This window comes from Liolophura sinensis, chromosome 10 (assembly GCF_032854445.1).
Source record: "Liolophura sinensis isolate JHLJ2023 chromosome 10, CUHK_Ljap_v2, whole genome shotgun sequence".
Classification (NCBI taxonomy): Eukaryota; Metazoa; Mollusca; class Polyplacophora; order Chitonida; family Chitonidae; genus Liolophura; species Liolophura sinensis.
The window spans coordinates 15,278,409-15,299,444 of record NC_088304.1 but is presented as its reverse complement, the minus strand read 5'-3'; the positions used below and the strand labels follow the sequence as shown (position 1 = coordinate 15,299,444).

Sequence of the window (21,036 nt, the reverse complement as noted above, 5' to 3'; positions counted from 1 at the left end):
TGGGTTATACTTCTGTTTTCTGTAAGCCTAATTCTTGGATTTACAATATGAGGCTATTCACCATTCTATTTGCGCGAACCTTACATTTATAGTAAGAATTTGTGTGACTCGTACATTACCAGCAAATTTTTTGTTGACACCTACATGTTAACACTCACGTTAGGAGCTTGGGCTTTCTTGACAGTTACAGTCACAGTCTGTGCGATCCTTCCGTTTTCAGTGAAAACGGCTAACCTGCTCACTTAAGAGGCCTAAAGCTGACATAAGCAGCGCCTTTACGCCTGTCCATCTTTAACTTAGCTAAAAGATTGCATCAAATCAGCCCTTTATAGGTCAACAGGTTTTAGTGGGGCCAGACATGCTTCCTGTCCGTGACGACTGAAGCAATCCTGCCGCAGATGTAGACTCCCCTCTACATTTCCGGTCTTTTCAAAGGCTCTCATCAGCAGCTTGTATGTACGAATTCTATCCCTGTTCAATGAAAGGGCACGCTGTAGCCTCGGAATGGCCTTGGATGGGAGACCAAAACTGAGTAGCCGGCTACTTTCTTCCTCTAGCACTGCAGCGTTTGTCCAGGTCGGTAAGCCTTCTAGAAACTGTTTGGCGGCAGCTACCAAGCTTGGGGATAGCGACCGTTTCACGACTTTCGCAATCCCTGAAGTAAATACCTCCAGGTAGCCAAGTTTACTGAAATCCGATTCCCGTGGAACGACTGCGTAGTTGTAGATCCGATTTTCTACAAGGATTTTGTACACAGAAGGTACATTCTCTGACGAGATATAATCGGATACGTTGTTCACTGAAGAAATACTTATGTTGTAAGGCTTCAAACAAAACGGGTTCACTGATCTTCTCTGACGAGATATAATCGGATACGTTGTTCACTGAAGAAATACTTATGTTGTAAGGCTTCAAACAAAACGGGTTCACTGATCGTACAACGGTTCTAGCCTCTACTGAATATTCACAGAACTCCTGGCGAACGAGTGTCAAGAAGGTGACGTCTTTGTGTAAGAGGCTGTATCCACCGGTGGCCTGCATGGAAAACCCATTGAAAACTCCGGTGACGTCATTTTGTTGGCTGACGTATGACAGACACTTATTGACGTCATGGGAGCCCGGTTGTCGCTGGAAAGCCCATCGTAGGTGACTGTCATCTGCGGAGTTCGGAAACGTAGCCCATGATGAGTAAATATAGAAAAACGTGACACCCAATACCGACACTGAGGTGGATTTCACGCTAAAATGCAACGCCTGCTTGGTCCACTGTACCACATTCCAGACCGTCCAAGACTGGATAATGCACAGTATTACAACAGCATTGTGGAGGAACCGGGTCTCTTTATGGGGTTGAGAGGAATACACTAAAAACATCATGGTCGCTACCAGCAATAGCGATAAACTAGTGCTGAAACGAGGACTCCTGGAATACGACCTGCCAAGCTGCAAAGCGATCACAGCGACCGTTGTTGCGAATAGTAACGTCGATAACCAGTCAACCAAGAGAATATCGTATAGGTACCTCGTTCCGCCACTTTGTCCGAAAAACGTAGCAGTGTGACCCGTTGCCACGTTAAATTTTACCCACTGATAGACGGACAAACCCCACTTACCGTAGCTCAGTAAGTCATCCACCCCAGCCGTGGCCATGCCCGCGAAAAACGACGCCGCGAACTTGGCCAATAGGAAGAAAAATTGAAGAGAGCACCTCATGTGTAAAAGAGTAAATGGCATGAAAAACAGTACCAGAAACAATGTTAGATCAACACGTATATAAGCGCAGAGACCTAGGATAAAGCCAACCAGCAATATCCTCCAGTTGCCGAGATCTGTGTTGTCTTGAGACAAATGCGAACAGATGCTGCTGTCTGGTGTCGTATTATTGGGACTTATGTTGTTGTTGTCAATCCTTTCAGCAGAGCCATTTGGAGATGGACTCTGCTTGGCTATCGCGTCCAACACCTCTGCGACACACCAGATGACCACAGGGGACAGGAAGCTATTGACGAGAACATGCGTCCCAAACATCGTCAGGTGGTGAGACGCTGCTGCCATGATGGCGGCCATGACAGCGAGATCACGTGACGAGTAGAGCGTCTTGGTGAGTCTGTACACGGAGAGCGGAAGACAGGAGGCTACGGCTGCATGGAACAGCTTCGAAACCTGAAACAAGAAGTTTTACACAACTTTATGGACTCAAAACTCCAGGGTTCTAGAACACGAAAATTATAATTGTTGATCCTAAATATAAATTACGAAAAAACGAATCAAGATGTCACTCAGGAAGTTGGTTGAATCAAAATCAAGATCATCGTTGGTTCATAGGCGTCGAGGACCTCAAGTTCCAACTTTGGAAACAGACGGGAATTCGGGGCCCCATTTCCCCCATCTGCTTTCAGATGGGGCCTGTGTTCTGTTCCACATTGTGAGCCAAAAGGGGCACACATCTCACCCAAATTTCCCAAATGGCTTTTTGGTGGTTCACTCGGTGCGTCCCATTTTCTTCCAACCCATGAAAGTCACCAATGGCGCATAAGTAAAATAATTCAATGTAATCAATAGGATAAATTGGAGTTGATGTTAATGCCTTTTTGTTGGCATTCACCCTTTTTATTTATTACGATGAGATAAACAAATGTCGGATTCGATGTTGAGATTATCTTATAATGTATCAGATGAGTCATAAAGTAGGTCACCAATTAATCAACTATCTCGAGGATTAGCATTCCTTCAAGCTCACAGCATTTCACTGTGTATTTAAAGTCGCTTGCCTTAGTTGTTATACCAGCTTTTGAGACTATATGATGCTGACTACCAAACCATGCTATGTAATTCCGTGATTGTTTGATATGACATAGCGTGATGTCCGTAGGAAACTTCCGTGTTTAGAATGTACAGATTGCAACACCGACAGCACTGCACTGTGCTGCAAGACATAGCATGTAGCACACCCCACCACCGCCGCCCACGACCCCCATCCCGAGTAACAACTGAACACGGATTCCATCATATAACCTTTCTTGAACCTCAGAATACAACATTACAGCTAAATGACTCACTGTTCAAATTGCCGTTAGAAACATCACAGTTCAGTTCGTGACAGAATTGCCGTTCACAGAGGTCAGCGTAATTGAATCATCGTTATGAAAAGATACGACATTCCATTTAGATATCACACACAGTTGATAAGTTTACCCTTCGCAAACATTCCCGGATGTAGCATTTAGCATACTGCACACCGATAATAGAGCAGACTTTATTGCGGCCTCTCAGCTAACCAGGTTTGTGGTCTCTCTGGCACGCTTACCTTTCCAGCTACTCACTGGCGCTAGGGCACCACGCTATTTAGAGCACTAAAGTTTCTCATAGTTACCTCAGCCAATGAGGTTATGTTTCTGGCCTCATTTATTTGTCCGTTGCCCGTTTGCCAAAAGCTATTTATCCAAGGATTTAGATTATATTTTGTGAAGTAGATGTCCTTGACCTACGGACCAATTCATTAAATTTTGATAGTTATTTGGATCTAGATCCTGAATAAAAATTTGTTTCAGCAATTCTCCACCAATGGTTGATAAGACAGATAAGGAGAGTATTGCCCCTTTATTTGTAGTAACGGTAATGTCTACGTTTTGCTGTTGCGGAGATAAGTGCTCTCGGGGTACCTTACATTTATACGGGCAAACAGGCGTATTGCCTCAACTACGCCTACACACTAAAATAAGCGATTCGTTTATAAAAACATTTCAGCTCATAAACATGTCCATCTAAAATGTGTGGAAATTTTTACATAGTATTGTGTTGGATATTTCGGTAAACACAAATAGCCCAGTAAAGATGGCTGTATGATATTAAGTATAAAAAGCAGACAAACATGTAAAAGTGTTTGCTTTACTGTTTATTAGTAATTACATTGCTAACATCGTATGTTTGCGGTGTAAACAAGTCACATTCCAATATATAGTTGGCAAATGCCCACACATAACCAGTTAATTCGATGTGTTATCAATTCACCTCGGTGAGGACTTTGTTCTGGCTGTTTATGCATATGCACGCATCATTTTTTTTACACAGAATTAGGTTAAAAAAAGCAGTGATGTTAGTTTTAAGACGTGCCTTACTTAAAATGCTGTGTTATCATCCCATTAAATATACAATAGCATTAAAACATTACACTGGGACCATTAATGTACATGCTTAAGAAGTAGCAAGGTATTCGCCATATAGCACCATGACTTAAGTAAAATGAGATGAAAACAAATGCATTGAAATTAGCTGCAATTAAAAGATCAAAGGTTGGTCCCGATGCCGCCATGACCACAGTGCTGCCTCACTGGAACGTCATGCTGAAAACACCAAGCAGAATGTCCCACACATTCACACTAGACTGACACACGGCCAACATGTAATTTTCCTGTACCTGTTTGCTAGCACTGAGCGAGTAGGTAAGGCTTCTGAACTTAATTACATGGTTGACGACATAAATATTGTCCCTGGATTCTTACCAAAAACGGCTGGTCTTTTATTCCGGCCATCTCAGCCAGTGTGAAGACGAACATGAAGATCTTAGGTAGGATGAAGGACCTTAACGCGTACATGCCGAGACTGGCCATATCCTTTGCACTCTGCGAGCTGAAGTGGCCCGGGGGTGGGGGTTGGTACTCATAAGCCCGGAATCCGTACCCATACACCTCAGAGTGGGCAACTGAAACAGAGGAAGCATCCTTCATGTACCTTTTATTGCGTTTTTATTGCAATGTAAACTGTCAAGTTGGTCCCCTGGTTTTTGGTAGGATGCGGCAACAAGGTAACACATCGAGTTTTTAGTTACAAACTATAAACAGTTATAAAACTCTCTGCCAAATTACGGGTAAAAGACATTGCAATTAACCGCCAGGTATTTTCACTATAAAATAACCCTCATAATGGCAATATAAAGGGAACTTTGTCCATCTTGTAAAATAATATGTGAACCCCACATAGATCAGGAGTTTTTCGCATTACAGGTGTTTTACCACTGAAGCGATTTATCGGTCTTTCGGTTATTGTTTAGGCATGCGCAGTCAATACGTTTATGCCAATTAGGTTTTCGCAAGTGCCCAAAGGTTACGTTTTAAGCTAAAACACTTAAAAAAAATTTCGAATCTTTTTGACAATTTCGTTTCAGGATTGTCCGGAGAAAACCAGGTTAACGTGACACATGCAGTGCGAGATTCGGCGGGACTAACACAGCCCGTGATGATAACGGGTAGAAAAGAAAAGTTTTTTTCGAACATTCAACAGCTGATATGTTGTCTCCTGAATTTTCTTCACTCCGGCATTTTGCGTTACTGCTTCCAACGATAGAACAATGGACTGGCCCTATACTAAGCATCATGTACCATCATGTTTGTTGCATTCAGTATAAAATGTGATAATTTGAATCTACGTCACAAGTTATTTCATACAAAAATTATAGTATGTCAAGGATACTATACGCAAATATGGAGAGAGTGTTCAGAATCTGTATCCAATCCAACCGCGATTTGTTTACGTATACCTCTATTTATTTCTTTGATTAGTGTTTTACGCCTTACTCAAGAGTATTTCTCTTATGCGACGGCGACCAGCATTATGGTGGGAGGAAACTGAACAGAGCCCGGGGAAAACATGTACTACATATACATTCCGAAGTTTGTTGGCAGATCTTCCCATGTACGGCACGTACGTATATATAGAGCACGTATAGCTTTGACGATTTAGACATCGATTCCATTGTTACCGTCATTATGTCTCACCACAGCATGACCATTCCTCGAGTCAACTTTATTCTCTACAGATTCTGACCTTTTGCCAATGGTAATTTATCCAGACATCGATTGTATTCACCGCATTGACTTCAAACACGCTCGGTTTTTCTGAGTGATTTTTGTTAGGGCAACGTCTACATTGGTTCCATACAAGGGTTTCGGGGCTAACAAATGTCAGTCAGAAGTTGCTTTGATAATAGAGATTTTAACTGTTATATAGGTTATAATGGACAGTTTCTAAACTCTATGTCTTAGTTTGCATTGTGTATTTCACTAGAATGATTGTAAGAATTTTAAATTTGAAATCTTATCAGCATGAACTTTATTCCAATACTATTGAAACTGTTGATTGACGAGGCCTTATTTCACCGGTTATACGCGTAATCGTTTGCTAACTATCACACTGTCGTCGCTGAACTGGTTGTTCTCTATATGCTGTATGTCTTTCCTATAAAATCAATGAAAATGATCTATGATCGATATTTATTTTTTCTATGGTTTATAAACATGCGTTTTGTTATTTATGGGCCTTGGCCTCCATGGCTATGTTAGGAATATATATATATATATATATATATATATATATATATATATATATATATATATATATATATATATATATATATATATATATGGTGCTTGGGGTGTGTAATTTGCTACTTTTAAGCATTTTCATGAACAGTTCGAATTGACAAGAGGTCGTATTTCACCAGTTAAGTGTAACCATTGCCAGCTATCACACTGTGCTCTGTTTTTTTTTCTCTCTATGGCGTACGTCTTTAATTGTATTATAATTAATGCCTCATTGATACATTTATTGGCAGAAATCACCTCTTTAAATAGCCTTTTTTATAGCCTCTTTAAAATAGTTCGTTTCAAGGTCAATTTGGAGAATATGCTCATAGCTGAATGTGTACATGCAATTCCTCGGATTCACGAAGATCTGTTGCTTTACTTTCAGCTTCCAACGTAGATTTCCGCTTGTTTCCATCACTGCACGTTCTCGGCTTCTCTCATAGCGCTCGATGGGATATTTAAGTGATATTAAGTGAATTGTACTGTAAACAACTTGTCGTCCGTCAATATGGCATATACACTAAGTTCCTTCTTGTTATGAACACATGTGTGTCACGTGTGAAACAGTTCGTCAGTTACCTACCAAATGTCGGTGGTTTCATTCCGGTACTGCTGTTGCCATCATCCCTTACACGGACCGCCATGTTATATTTTTGGGTATATGGTTACACTCAAATATCTCATTTGTAACTAATTTATCAATCTGATAAAAATAAGCTTTATAGTAAACCTATGAAATGCTTGGTATTAGACAAGAAGTTTGTAGCTTTCCCCTTTCTCGCTGTTCGTGATGTCTTGGTGCCAAAAAGTCGTTGATGACGCTCGGGTGGCCGTTTGAGCAGTCTAATGCTTCTTGCTGACCACTTGTCTTCCACAGGCATCGTGTGCATGTCTGGATACCGCACGTGTTCACGGAAATTCGTCAGTAACTTGCCAAAGGTTAGTGGTTTACCACGGTCACTCAAATAATTTTCTCCAGCGATAAACTGACTGCCATAGTATAGGTGAAATATGACTGAGTAAGGCGTTAAACAACATTCAGATAAACTAAATAAATAAATAAATAAATAGATAAATAAATAAATAAATAAATAAATAAATAAATAAATAAACGTATCAAGTAAATCAATCTGAGAAAAAAAGAGAGCATCATTGGTGAGGGAGGGTTACTCTGACTTATTCCTGCTCACCTTCAGTGATTTGGAAAACCTCATCCGGATGTAGAATCCACCAATTCCTCTTCCGGGAGACGTAATATAAACGAACTCCAAGGGTCACTAGGAACACGATGACTTCCGCTTTGCGAGGAAAGATGTGGTGAGAACAGTCATCCGTAGCATCGACGCCGATCCTTGGTCTGCCAGGTCGCCTAAACAGGTGCTTGCTGTGTGGTGGGTCTTTCTGACGTTTTCTGTTACGCAAATCATTTCCATTGTTGTTGTTAGGAAAGTCGTGCGTTTTGTTCATTTTGTCCGACCCTTTGGGCGAACCTTTCTTTTTCTGGGCGCCGTTCAATTTCGTCTGTTTGCCCATATCTGGATTTGCCCGGACTTGCCGCTTGGCGTTTGCTCTTCTGGTCTGCAGCAATAGCCTATATAGATTTCTCCTGTTTAGCGCAGACTATTATCCATGGAACGATTACGTGTTGCGTCTCCATCAATTCAGTCGGGCACGAATGAGTTTTTGTTCTTCCGTAAACAATCATTCCCATCAGTGAAGTATTCCTCTCCTGCAATCTCCAGCAGTAATAATCTGACTCTAGACTGCAGTATTTTGCATGAAGAACACAGCCAAAGCTACATATCACGGAGTCCGTAGAACTGCTGTTCAATAAATTCCATACTTCAGAACGGACTCCAACCGGCAATATTTGCAGTTCGCGAAGATCTAAAGATTCCTGTTGCACTGATATGAATATTTGGCACGCTTCAACTGAAACCTCCAATACCGTGTGAAAAAATGTCGGTGTAAACTTCCTCTTGTTCTCTGCAGGTAGGTCGTGGTCAGTCAACAATAGGTGCCATTGTAGTAGGCTGTTAACTTCACCACCATAGACTTACCTGGAAATCTCCCAACTCCTTGCCCCTTCACCTACATACAACGAGACGTGCCTGTATACAGGACATATGATACTTTGGCGTGCATACCTTTATGGTCGCATTGTCAAACCCTAATAATACAGGTCATCGTGCACGAGGACAACTACACACTCGAAATCTGAGTTAACTATTCCTTCTTAACACTCTCCCTCTGTAAGACACACTTGTGTGAGGCGCCCAGGCCCGGGTTTAGCCGTACCCTCTGCTATTATCCCCTGATTTGCTTGACACACTTTGATCAATGTAAAATAGGAATATAAATAGCACGCGGAAAAATGCCCCACCGCCGAGCTCTTAAGTTACAGATGTTCTAGATGTAGCTATTAAGCGTAGTCTTACCTCTTCAGGTGTGACTCTTTGTAAACAAGACGACATACTGTACACACCTGTAATTAGTAGCATCATGACTGCTGAATGTGCAAAAATCGGTCATCCAACAGGCTGAGGATAATCTTTAAGCTAAGCCAGGTGGGATAATTAGCTCTTTTTCACCTGACGCGACCTCAATCAGATGTCACTGCCCAGCTCACTTCACAGATTAATATGGAGTTATGATTTATTATTAATAAATATATACGAATCATTCTGATACAAAGGCTGTGCAAACATATACCCAGCAAAGCATATCATGAAATGTAGATGCGAACATCCTGTTGTTGGCGGTATATTAAATGCAAAACCCGCCTGTAGCTGTATCTCATTACGTGGTTGCAACGGTGAATCGTGTGCACATCAACGTAGAACCAATTACCTGTACACGTGTTTCACTTTGACGAATTACGTTTTCACATCTGACATTCAACTAAAATATATTTAAAATAGGTAGATTAAGCTATGAATAGGATGACTAGCATTTAGACCAAAGAGAGAAGCTTGATGTAAGTTTTTGAGCGATATGAAATGTTTGTTGCTAATGTCGGTCTCCTGAGCTGTTTGTTTTTCGTCGTTTATACAAATGCCACACATCCAACGTTGACAGGATCTTTCCTATTGCCAAATGCTACTGGTCAAGGAAATAGAGTATAAGACATGCGTTTTTTCTGGGAAGCAGTGGAGTGACATTTGTGCATGGAGTACTTACTTGACCGGCAAGTTAATACAGCTATAAATCGATTCATCGCCTCATTACTATCGCTTACCATCGCTCCATTATCCGATGCCACCCATCACCCCATTGTTCCATGGCATTAAAGCCTCCGTCATTCCATCACATCCATCGCTCTATTATTCCATCACAGCCATCGCTCTATTATTCCATCACATCCATCAGTGTATTATTTCATCACATTCATCGCTCCTTTATTCCATCACACCAATCGCTCGATGGAAAAACCGGGGTGATCGCCATGGTCGTTCAGGGCCACCGTATTTATGTGTTTATGACAGTCTTCGTGTAGTTCAGCACACCTTGGGAATACTGATATCAATGGTTGAGTAGGCTACAACAACAGAACTGTGCTAAATGACGGTTTGGGGGGAACTTGCTACCTGGGGTTTTATTCTCATCTCAACCACCATTCAGTACAGTGTATCTATAGCGTGAGGGGTCCTCTGTAGCTCAGTTTGTAAACGCGCGAGCGCCTATCGTCGCATTAGGTTATGGGCTTATTCAAGCGACGTGAAGAGATGTGTTTGTGGCTTATAACTTGCCTATGAAGAAAGGGGGTTTGTTATCCTGTATATTTTAAAATGAACAGGCAAATGTAGTGCGTTTTCACATCTTGAAAGAGCACGTCGCCTCATAGATAACGATATATATGAATGTATTGGCATTCATGTAAGTGCGTGCGGGGCACAGGACATGTGCAGAAATCTACCAGCTAGGATAATGAGGTAATTACAGCTGAATGGCAGGAACAGATAGTCTAAGAGGATTGTCATAATTACTCTGGCCTGATAATGAGAGGCAATAGAGACAACGCTCTCAGTATGCAGACGGGCGACACTGTGTGCGTAACTAAACTAAGTGACATATATATATATATAAATTCAGAATAAATGATGAGACCCACATCAGATAACCTATAACAATATAACAAATCCTCCATGCACGGTTTTGGACAAAAACTGCTCGTGAAACCTTGGCCTCAATCGGATGACGACGCTAGTGCGGTCGTTTCCGCTGGCTATCCTTCATTTAAGATTACTTGCTTTCTACTAAAACGACGTGCATACTACAGTATGACATAGACACAGTAAAATTAAAGCATACCGAATAGGGAAAAAAACTAGAGCATTGACGACAATGCGATAGCCGGCAAATGGTCACACGTAAGCGGTGAAATATATGGCCTCTTTTCAATTTACCTCAGTTAAGGTTTTATTCTAACTGTTCATGTAAATGTATATATAGGAGCAAAAATACACGGCCCCTAGCACTGGCTTAAGCAGAATTAGATACAATAATTCAGTGATGTAACATGCAGTTTATTAGACGTCTCCGATCTAGAATTATTCAAAATGCTGTGTAATTTAAAGGTGACCGCTCTGCAAAAGTCAAAATGTTGAAATGCCCGCATCATATTAAAGGGGAAGACGTGAACCCGACGCGGGTCAGGGTTACGAGTTTTACGAATTCAAATTTTTAATTTTAACAATTTAAAAATTTCCTTTTACAGCACTGTGTAATTGACCAGCATATGATTTTATTTATTTACTTATTTGCGTGGTGTTTTACGCCGTACCCAAAAGTATTAAGACGGCGGCCTGCATTATGGTGTGCGGAACCGGGCAGAGACCAGGGGAAACCCACGGCCATCCGTAGGTTGCTGATAGACCTTCCCACGTAAGGCCGGAGAGGAAGGCAGCATGAACTCTCAGCGACCGCATTGGTGAGAGGCTACTGGGTCATTACGATGCGCTAGCGCGCTAACCAACTGAGCCACGGAGGCCCCGACTAGTATATACGTGGGAGAGTTCATCGGTCACTTACTGATGGTTCGTTGACATCGTATAGGCCAAAAATTCTTCACAACAAGTTGAAACATATCCTCGTCTTAAAACGTCCATTTTTCTTAAATTTGCCATTAGATAACTACGTGTAGGAAGTTACTGGTTTGATCCCTTGTTTTGTTTATCACGACGGCATGGCGGGTGAAAATTAATGCCACCATTTTTTACTGGATGCCTCACTGGAACGATATATATACATGTCCAAAATATGAGTCCCCAGTTTGGTCATCATACACGGCACTACAACAGCCAGTACTTGACATGTCACCAAACCCTAGGTGTCAAGGGTGAATATGACAAAATTGTCCGATTAGAGGGGGTTAATGCGAAGAGCGGTGTGCACCAATACGTCGTGATCGAGCTACATTTTATTTATTCATCTGATTGGTGTTGTACGCCACACTCAAGAATATTTCATTTATACGACGCAGCCCAGCATTATGGTGGGAGGAAAGTGGGCAGAGTGCAGGAAAAACTCACGACCATTCACAGTCTTTTGGCGGATATTTCCAAGTACGACCGGAGAGGGAGACAAGGTCAAGGTTAACACAATGTTCTCGTCTCTATATAGCGTCATGCAGTATTCCAATGCCAAGTTTAAAGTTCCAATTAGCTCTGGAAGACATACGCCTATTAAAGCCACATATTAACCGAGAAAATGGATTCTAAATTCCCTCTAATTCACCTCAGGCGACAGTGATCTCCTCTCAGCAGACAGACGCTAGACTGCCACCCCATCCTAACTGACACATCTGCCCATCTCTTCTCAGCAGACAGACGCTAGACTACCACCCCATCCTGACTGACACCTCTGCCCATCTCATCTCAGCATACAGACCCTAGACTACCATCCAATTCTGACTGACACCCCTGCCCATCTCATCTCAGCATACAGACCCTAGACTACCACCCCATCCTGACTGACACCTCTGCCCATCTCATCTCAGCAGACAGACCCTAGACTACCACCCAATCCTGATTGACACCTCTGCCCATCTCATCTCAGCAGACAGACCCTAGACTACTACCCCATCCTGACTGACACCTCTGCCCATCTCTTCTCAGCAGACAGACCTCAGACTACAACCCCATCCTGACTGACACCTCTGCCCATCTCATCTCAGCATAAAGACCCTAGACTACCACCCCATCCTGACTGACACCTCTGCCCATCTCTTCTCAGCAGACAGACCTCAGACTACAATCCCATCCTGACTGACACCTCTGCCCATCTCTTCTCAGCAGACAGACCTTAGACTACAACCCCATCCTGACTGACACCCCTGCCCATGCCCCTGTCAATGTCTATTGTTTATCTGATGTATGTTTCGACTATTGTATGTTTCAACCATTGTTCAATTACTTAATCAACGATATAACCCTCTGTTGTAAATCTTGTCAATCTGGTTAATCTGTTGTATGTTTCCTCTTTGTCCATATGTTGAAATCAACAACAAACACCCATTGCTGTCACCAACTGATCATTATGCTTGATAACGGTTTTAGTACGTATACCGAAACGTCGCTCACTCAATAAATAGAGGTTGTGATTTATATATTCGCTGTGTTATCTAACTCAGCTTCAGTTCTAAATGCCAGTGAAAGGAGTAGCCCTAAATGGTCGTTTGTTTGGTTTTTTTTTTTTTTTCTTTTTTTTTTGTATTTCAACTGGCACACGCATTGTGTTGCCATTCAACCCTGAAAAAGTCGTAAAGTTCTGGAAAATTGTTGATTATATACTAACCTCTTAGGTCTGTACGAAAGTTAAATGTCCTGGCTATATCCATGGTATATCATTAAGATAAGCCATGAGTATTTGGCTTAAGTAAAGCGGTTCAGATGATGAGTGCCATTTGTGGTTGCTATGCCGAATACAGTATCTCACCAGGCATTCCATGAGCATCAGATAGCGGGAATTTTATGACGTTGATTGAGGATCTGTAGAGCCACGACTTTCACCAAGAAGAATTTTAGTATTACATTCCGGTTTATTTAGAATGGAAGGTGCAGAGAGGAAATTTTGGGGTTTCTGGCCCAATTGAAGCTTTGTTGGGTTTTCTGACCATAGTGGAGCTTTGTTGGATTTCTGACCATAGTGGTACTCGTAGTTTTTTGACCATAGTAGTACTTTGTTGGTTTTCTGACCCAAGCGGTTCTTTGTTGGTTTCCTGGCCATAGTAGAACTTTGTTGGTTTTCTGACCGTAGTGGTACTGTGTTGTTTTTCTGATCGTAATGGTACTTTGTTGGTTTTTTGACTCCAGTGGTACTTTGTTGGTTTTCTGACTCTAGTGGTACTTTTTTTTTGGCTTTGAAATATCAGATTCCTAGCTGTATTACGTATAGTGTTAAATATCTTCAAAAGTTTGATCAATATCGATTCCCGTCAAATGTGTCAGCATTCGGGTCGAGTTTTACTCATCCGTATCAGAACTTTTTAACAACATCTGTGAAAAATGATCAGATGTCGTCATGCAGTGAAGCCTCGATCTCGTTATGTGAATGGCTTTAGGACTGTAGAGCTAGGCTTCTTGTCGAGGCTCCTACCCGATCTCTTCTTCTGGGAGTTTTCCCTTTTTGGGGGGCAAAGAAAAACTCCGACTGCAAAAGTGGGGAAAAAAATAAAAAACGCACAGTTAAAAAAACCGCTATGTTCCTTTTACGGCTACGTAATAAACTCGAAATTCACAGAACCAACCATTCAAAACACAAGACGTACGAGGCACCATGCTATAACACAGAGACACTGATCCATAGCCAAATTTGCTGGCCGCTCTTGCAAGTTCACGATATCGCAACATGCTTATCGAAGTTGTCTCCCTTCCACGGTGGTTTTTCTTTCTCCATCACTGAAAAGCGTTCAGGTGATCTTGTCATCTATATATCATGATGACAACCCGTTGTCATGTTACACTGGTGCAAATCGTTCTTGTCCACTATACGTATAGAAAACATGTACAGGTATGACGACCACTGCATATAAAGCACAGCCTTCTGTCGACAGTTGTGTTGTTCTATAGGAAATATTTAAATTAAATAAATACACATTTCACCGGGGAAACCCGATCAATTGTATTGCACAAACCGCCGTCAGTTATACGTAGTTAAAACTCGGATGTAAATACAGGAAGGAATGATGCAAGAGGATAATATTAACTAAATAAGTACTGACGCTATCCAGATATGCTTACATATAGGGATATCCACATGTGTTTACAAATGTAATAGCGATATCCACATGGGTTTACACATGTACTAGGGATATCCACATGTGTTTACACATGGAATAGGGATACCCACATTTGTTTACACATGGAATAGGGGTATGTTTCACAGTGGACAGCTTAATTCACAAGTGATATGTATGATAACAAATCACTGATTTATAATAATAAAAAACAACATGAAAAACACTTTGACAGAAATAAATGAAAGAAAGCTAAGATGGTAAGGTTTATTTAGATTATTTTTGAAAAACTTAAATGCATTCAAATGCTTGAATTCTATGGTGGGCTTTATGAGCCATATACACAGCTGGTGGTTACGTACTATCACGTCACAAAAAAGTTTTCTAGCTTTTAAACTTTATGCTTTGTATACTTTCTTAGTTCTTTGGTAGTTTGTGCTAAAGGGCATTTTAGGACTTGACCTGGAACGTCCAACTTGATTGACGGCTGGTATGCGAATGTCCGTTTCGACGCACAGATTAATGGTTAGAAATAGTTCTTATTTCCCAGTAGTAAAAGATGAGATGAAAACAAAAATATCTTTTTGTGGAGAGAAAGTAATAAAGGTGGCTTGACGCTAGGATACCCTGTCACTGTCAGTATTTTCGATAAAGCCCTTTCCAGCGTTTAAATGCATTAAATTTTTTCAAAAGGTTTAAAAGTGAGGGCAAAAGTACCCACGAGTACAATTTTCAGCAGTCTACCAGGCAATGATTACTTCAATTTTTAGCTGTATATTATTTTAAAGACACTGTCACACTGTTGTCACTGCCTTGGTTTTCTTGTCTATGCTATATTATAGTGCAATATATTACATTCTTGCATAAACCAGGATTCTGCCGGTGGACTGAGCACATAAACCAGGATTCTGCCGGTGGACTAAGCACATTAACCAGGATTCCGCTGGTGGATTAAGCGCATAAACCAGGGTTCCGCTGGTGGACGAAGCACATAAACCAGGATTCTGCTGGTGAATTAAGCACACAAACCAGGATTCTGCTGATGGATTAAGCACATAAACCAGGATTCTGCTGGTGGACTAAGCACATAAACCAGGATTCCGCTGGTGGATTAAGCATCCTGAGGCCTGGTCCCTATGCACTGTTTTATTGTGTTTGTATATTATATGTGATGACAACACAGCATTTCGAAGCATTGCCGTTTAATAAAATACCGTTAAGATCGCTGCATTTATTCTACTTAATTATGCTTAAGCCGTGGTGCTACTAGCTGTGTATGTTGGTACAACTTAAGCCTTCATATAACAAGTGGAATAAAACCCTAACTGATCACTGGAAATGTGTGTGACCATTAGCGAATTACCACACTCAGTGCCATCCTTGCTCTGGTTTTACGATCTAATGTTGTAGTCTTTTATACCTTTTCTTCTGTTTCCAAGAACAAATATTATTTGGAAAACTAACAGCTTCTCACAGCCGTTCTGTGTTTGTTTCTGTCATCCAAAGCCGTAGAAATGACGAGTATACAACCATTTTTACGAGGACAACCATGGGAGTAAACCGCCGCCCTTCCCCAAGTACCTGACAACTCTCCAGACTTAACGCCTCAGCCGAACCAGCCAGAACTGGAGTTCAATGCAAAAAACCCTCTATTTAAAATGAAGTATTTATGAGGTGATATATCAATCTACAGGAAAAAAGTAAGACTTATTTTTTTCTTTTAGATCAGATTAAACGATGGTCTATATACACTGACCCAGAGGGATCAGTGACGTCACATTAATATTTTTTGCGGCGAATGCATTTAGATCTATATGTATACGCATTTTGAATGATACGTGATAAGTGGCAAAAACCTGATGCAACGGCATAGGCCCCGATGTGGACAGAACACGCCACCATTTTCAGGAAAATTTAAATTAAGCTATTTTTAAAGACAATGTTTAATGATATTTCATTTTACATACACTTCACGTTAGTGTTTTCTGTTTTTAATTGTACACTAGTGACGTCTAATAAATCGAACTCAACATCATTGAATTTTTTTACATAATTCTGCTGAAGCCATGGTGCGAGAGCGGTGTAATTTGTTACTATTTATATATTTACATGAACAGTCAGAATAAAACCCCAACTGAGATAAAATGACAAGAGGCCGTATTTCACCGGTCACATGTGACCCTTTGCCAACTATCACACTGTCGTCGCTACTCTGGTTTTACTCTCAATGCTGTTTTTATTATTATAAACAGTGTATCAAAAGTAAGTTCCCCACCAAACAGTGCTTGACATTTACCAAGATATTTGCCCAATCGTTGTGAAATTTTGCACATGGCACCGCGGTAATCAAGTCAACATACTGTAGCAAGGATTACCCTGTAGAAAAAGATGTGCTCCAAGGAGCATGCGTAAATGCACTGATTAACACGTAGATACAGATGAGCATGCACAAGTGCATTACCGGACGGATTTTCAAAAATTTTACAAACAAATTAAAGATAATTTTGACTAACTACGACCAGGTAATGTTAAAATCTGGTGTAACCACCACGTTTTTGTATCACACTGAGACATCGAGCTCACATCTTGTCAATAAGGCGTGTGGTCCGATTTTAAGGGTTGACTTACCACTCTTCCTGAAGCAGGTGTCTAACGTCATTAAGATCGGACCTCATCATAACACGGCGATACACCGCTTGTTTCAACTGACCTCACAAATGTTCATTGGGTATTGAGACAGTGAAAATTGGCAGGCCATTGCATATGCTCAATGCCTTAATGTTCAAGGAAGACATTTATCACACTGGCACGACGCGGACGAGCATTGTCTTCCATAATGAGAAATCCATTGACATCTTGAATGTGTTTTTAAAATTTTCAAAATCCGACCGATAATCCATTTGCGCATGCTCATTACTGTATTTTCCTTGAGCCACCAAACTTGATCCTGGTTGACGCATTTTTATCATGCACACAGTCTGTCGTAAGGCAAATACAAGTAGTTCTACAGTTTAAGCTCGCATGAATAGTTACAAACAAAAGGGCACTAAACTGCCTAGTTACAACAGAGCGCTAAACTGTCTAGTTACAAACAAAACAGCACTATAATGTCCAGTGCTACTACGGTTTAACCCTGATATCCCTGTAGAATGTAATGTAACGTTTCTTACCAAGCCCATTACAGTGTAGTTCTGATGGCCTATTACAGTGCAGTTCTGATGGCCCATGGCAGTGCAGTTCAGACGGTCCATTACTGTGCACCTCTGCTGGCCTATTACAGTGCAGTTCTGATGTCCCATTACAGTGCACCTCTGATGGCCCATTACAGTGCAGTTCTGATGGCCCATTACTATGTAGTTCTGATAGCCTATTACAGTGCAGTTCTGATGGCCCATGACAGTGCAGTTCAGATGGTCCATTACATTACACCTCTGATGGCCTATTACAGTGCAGTGCTCATGGCCCATTACTGTGTAGTTCTGATGGCCCATTACAGTGCACCTCTGATGGTCCATTACTGTGTAGTCCTGATGGCCCATTACAGTGCAATTCTGATGGCCCATAACGGTGTAGTTCTGATTGCCCATTACTATGTTGTTCTGATGGCCCATTAGTGTGCTGTTCTGATAGCCCATTAAGGTGCAGTTCTGATTTCCCAGTATTGAACGTTTCTTATGACCCATTATTGTGTAGTTCTGGTCGTGTCACTAATGTGAAGTTCTGATCCATCATTATTGTGTAGTTATGATCGGTCATTATTGTGTAGTTATGATCGGTCTTTATTGTGAAATTCTGATCGTTTCTTACTGTGTAGTTCTTATTGATCATTATTGTGCAGTTCTGATTGGTCATTACTGTGTAGTTCTGATTGGTCATTAGTGTGAAGATCTGAACGGTCATTACTGTGTAGATCTGATCGATCATTACTGTGTAGTTCTGATCGATCTTTCCTGTGTAGTTATGATTGGCCATTACTGTGTAGTTATAACCGGTCATAGGTGTGTAGTTCTGATCGGTTATTGCTGTGAAGTTCTGATCGGTCATTACTGTGTAGTTCTGATTGGTCATTGCTGTGTATGTCTGATCGGTCATTACTGTGAAGTTTTGATCGTTCATTACTGTGAAGTTCTGATCCGTCATTATTGTGTAGTTGTGATCGGTCATTACTGTGTAGTTCTGATCGGTCATTACTGAGAAGGTCTGATTGGTCATTACTGTGTAGTTCTGATTGGTCATAGCTGTGTAGTTCTGATCGGTCATAGCTGTGTAGTTCTGATCGGTCATAGCTGTGTAGTTCTGATCGGTCATTACTGTGAAGTTCTGATTGATCATTACTGTGTAGTTCTGAACAGTCATCACCGTGTAGATCTGATCGATCATTACTGTGTAGTTCTGATCGATCATTACTGTGTAGTTCTGATGGGTCATTGCTGTGTAGGTCTGATCGGTCTTTCCTGTGTAGTTATGATTGGCCATTACTGTGTAGTTATAATCGGTCATTGCTGTGTAGGTCTGATCGGTCATTACTGTAAAGTTCTGATTGGTCATTGCTGTGTAGGTCTGATTGGTCTTTACTGTGAAGGTCTGATCGGTCATTACCGTGCAGTTTTGATTCGTCTTTACAGTGAAGTTCTGATATTCATTACTGTGTTGTTTTGATTGGTCATCACTGTTTAGTTCTGATATTCATTACGGCGAAGTTTTGATCGTTCATTCCTGTGTAGATCTGATCTGCCATTCCTGTGAAGTTCCAATCGGTCATTACTCTGCAGTTCTGATCGGTCATAGCTGTGAAGTTCTGATATTCGTTCCTGTGTTGTTCTGATTGGTCAGGTTTAGATATCCATTACGGTAAAGTTCTGATCGATCATTGCTGCGTAGTTCTGATAATCGTTACTGTGAAGTTCTGATCGGTCATTACTGTTGGTTCTGATAGTCGTTACTGTGAAGTTCTGATCGGTCATTACTGTGAAGTTCCGATCGGTCATTACTGTTGGTTCTGATAATCGTTACTGTGAAGTTCTGATCGGTCATTACTGTGAAGTTCTGATCGGTCATTACTGTTGGTTCTGATAATCGTTACTGTGAAGTTCTGATCGGTTATTACTGTGAAGGTCTGATCGGTCATTACTGTTGGTTCTGATAATCGTTACTGTGAAGTTCTGATCGGTCATTACTGTTGGTTCTGATAATCGTTACTGTGAAGTTCTGATCGGTTATTACTGTGAAGTTCTGATCGGTCATTACTGTTGGTTCTGATAATCGTTACTGTGAAGTTCTGATCGGTCATTACTGTTTACTTTTGATATTCATTACTGTGAAGTTCTGATCGGTTATTGCTGTATAGTTTTGTTAGCCCATTCCTGGGTACTTTTGATCGCCCATTTTAGTTTGGTGCAGTTAAAATTTATTTTACCCTCTTCCTTGTAGTTTTCCTTTTGATCTTGTCTAGAATAACTGTTATTTTGTGCGTGATGTAGAACATGCATCTTCTGACGCCATAGCCATGTAATCCCTTTAGTGGTCGACTGTTGTTATACACTATGTAAGAATAAATATTTGCAAAATGAAGTTATGAGTTTGAATCTAAATCGGACATTTTATGCTATAGACTTTCAAGAATATTTCACTTATACGATGGCGACCAGCGTTATGGTGGGTGGAAACCGGGCAGAGTCTGGGGGAAACCCACGACCATCCGCAGGTTGCTGGAAGACTTTCCCACGTAGGACCGGAGAGGAAGCCAGCATGAGTTGGAATTTAAGTCACAGCGACCGCTTTGGTGAGAGACTCCTGGGTCATTACGCTGCGCTAGCGCGCGAATGTTTCTTTCTGTGCTTGTGTTTAGCTGCATTGAAGGTGGGTGAGCGACGGTGAAGTTCCAAGACTCTGTCTGGTATACTAGTGTAAGGATATTAATATATCAAAATGATATTTTATGTATTTATTTGATTGGTAAATATTGCACTTAAACGACAGCGGCAACGTCGTGGACGGAGGAAACCGGTCCAAGCCCTGGTGAAACCCACAATTGCTGTCAAACCTTCCCACTTACGACCGGAGAGGATGTCAGCACATAAGCTGGATTTGAACTCACATCGACGTATTGGTGGGAGGTTCCTGGGTCACTGCACTGCGCTAGTACCTTAACCACAATGCCACAGAGGTTTCAGATCAGGCTACTGTACATAGAAACTCTCATGTTAATAATACGATGTGACCACACAGTGCTAAAGTCATTCAACCATAACATGAATAATGGCGTTGCTAGGTTCATTGATGCATCGAGGAAAAAATGTTTTCATATTCAGTGTCATATAGTACAAACTGGCGCCATCCAATATTACGATATGAGCTTTCCTTTCAACAACAACACTTTTTTATGATGCATCTATCGGTGTTCTTTCACAAACTCACAGTAAATGAAGTGAAGTCAGG

The 21,036-nt window shown here is 41.2% G+C and overlaps 1 protein-coding gene across 1 annotated transcript; it reads right to left on the bottom strand.

The window, feature by feature from the left end:
* Positions 1-283: 283 nt before the first annotated feature.
* On the bottom strand, positions 284-8,058 carry LOC135476921 (uncharacterized). Its single transcript, XM_064757066.1, has 4 exons — positions 7,553-8,058; positions 4,503-4,702; positions 943-2,163; positions 284-824 (listed from the first exon to the last, which is right to left on the bottom strand). The coding sequence occupies exons 1-4, from the start codon at positions 7,893-7,895 to the stop codon at positions 327-329; spliced, it is 2,262 nt and encodes a 753-aa protein (XP_064613136.1). The 5' UTR covers positions 7,896-8,058; the 3' UTR covers positions 284-326.
* Positions 8,059-21,036: the final 12,978 nt, after the last annotated feature.

Bases quoted from the DNA above. Each gene is read 5' to 3' on its own strand.
- LOC135476921 (XM_064757066.1), bottom strand. From the start codon at position 7,895: ATGGGCAAACAGACGAAATTGAACGGCGCCCAGAAAAAGAAAGGTTCG. The intron at 4,703-7,552 runs GTGAGCAGGAAT...CCTCTGTTTCAG, and splicing joins GGTTTTCCAAATCACTGAAG to TTGCCCACTCTGAGGTGTAT. The intron at 2,164-4,502 runs GTAAGAATCCAG...TTCTTGTTTCAG, and splicing joins TAAAAGACCAGCCGTTTTTG to GTTTCGAAGCTGTTCCATGC.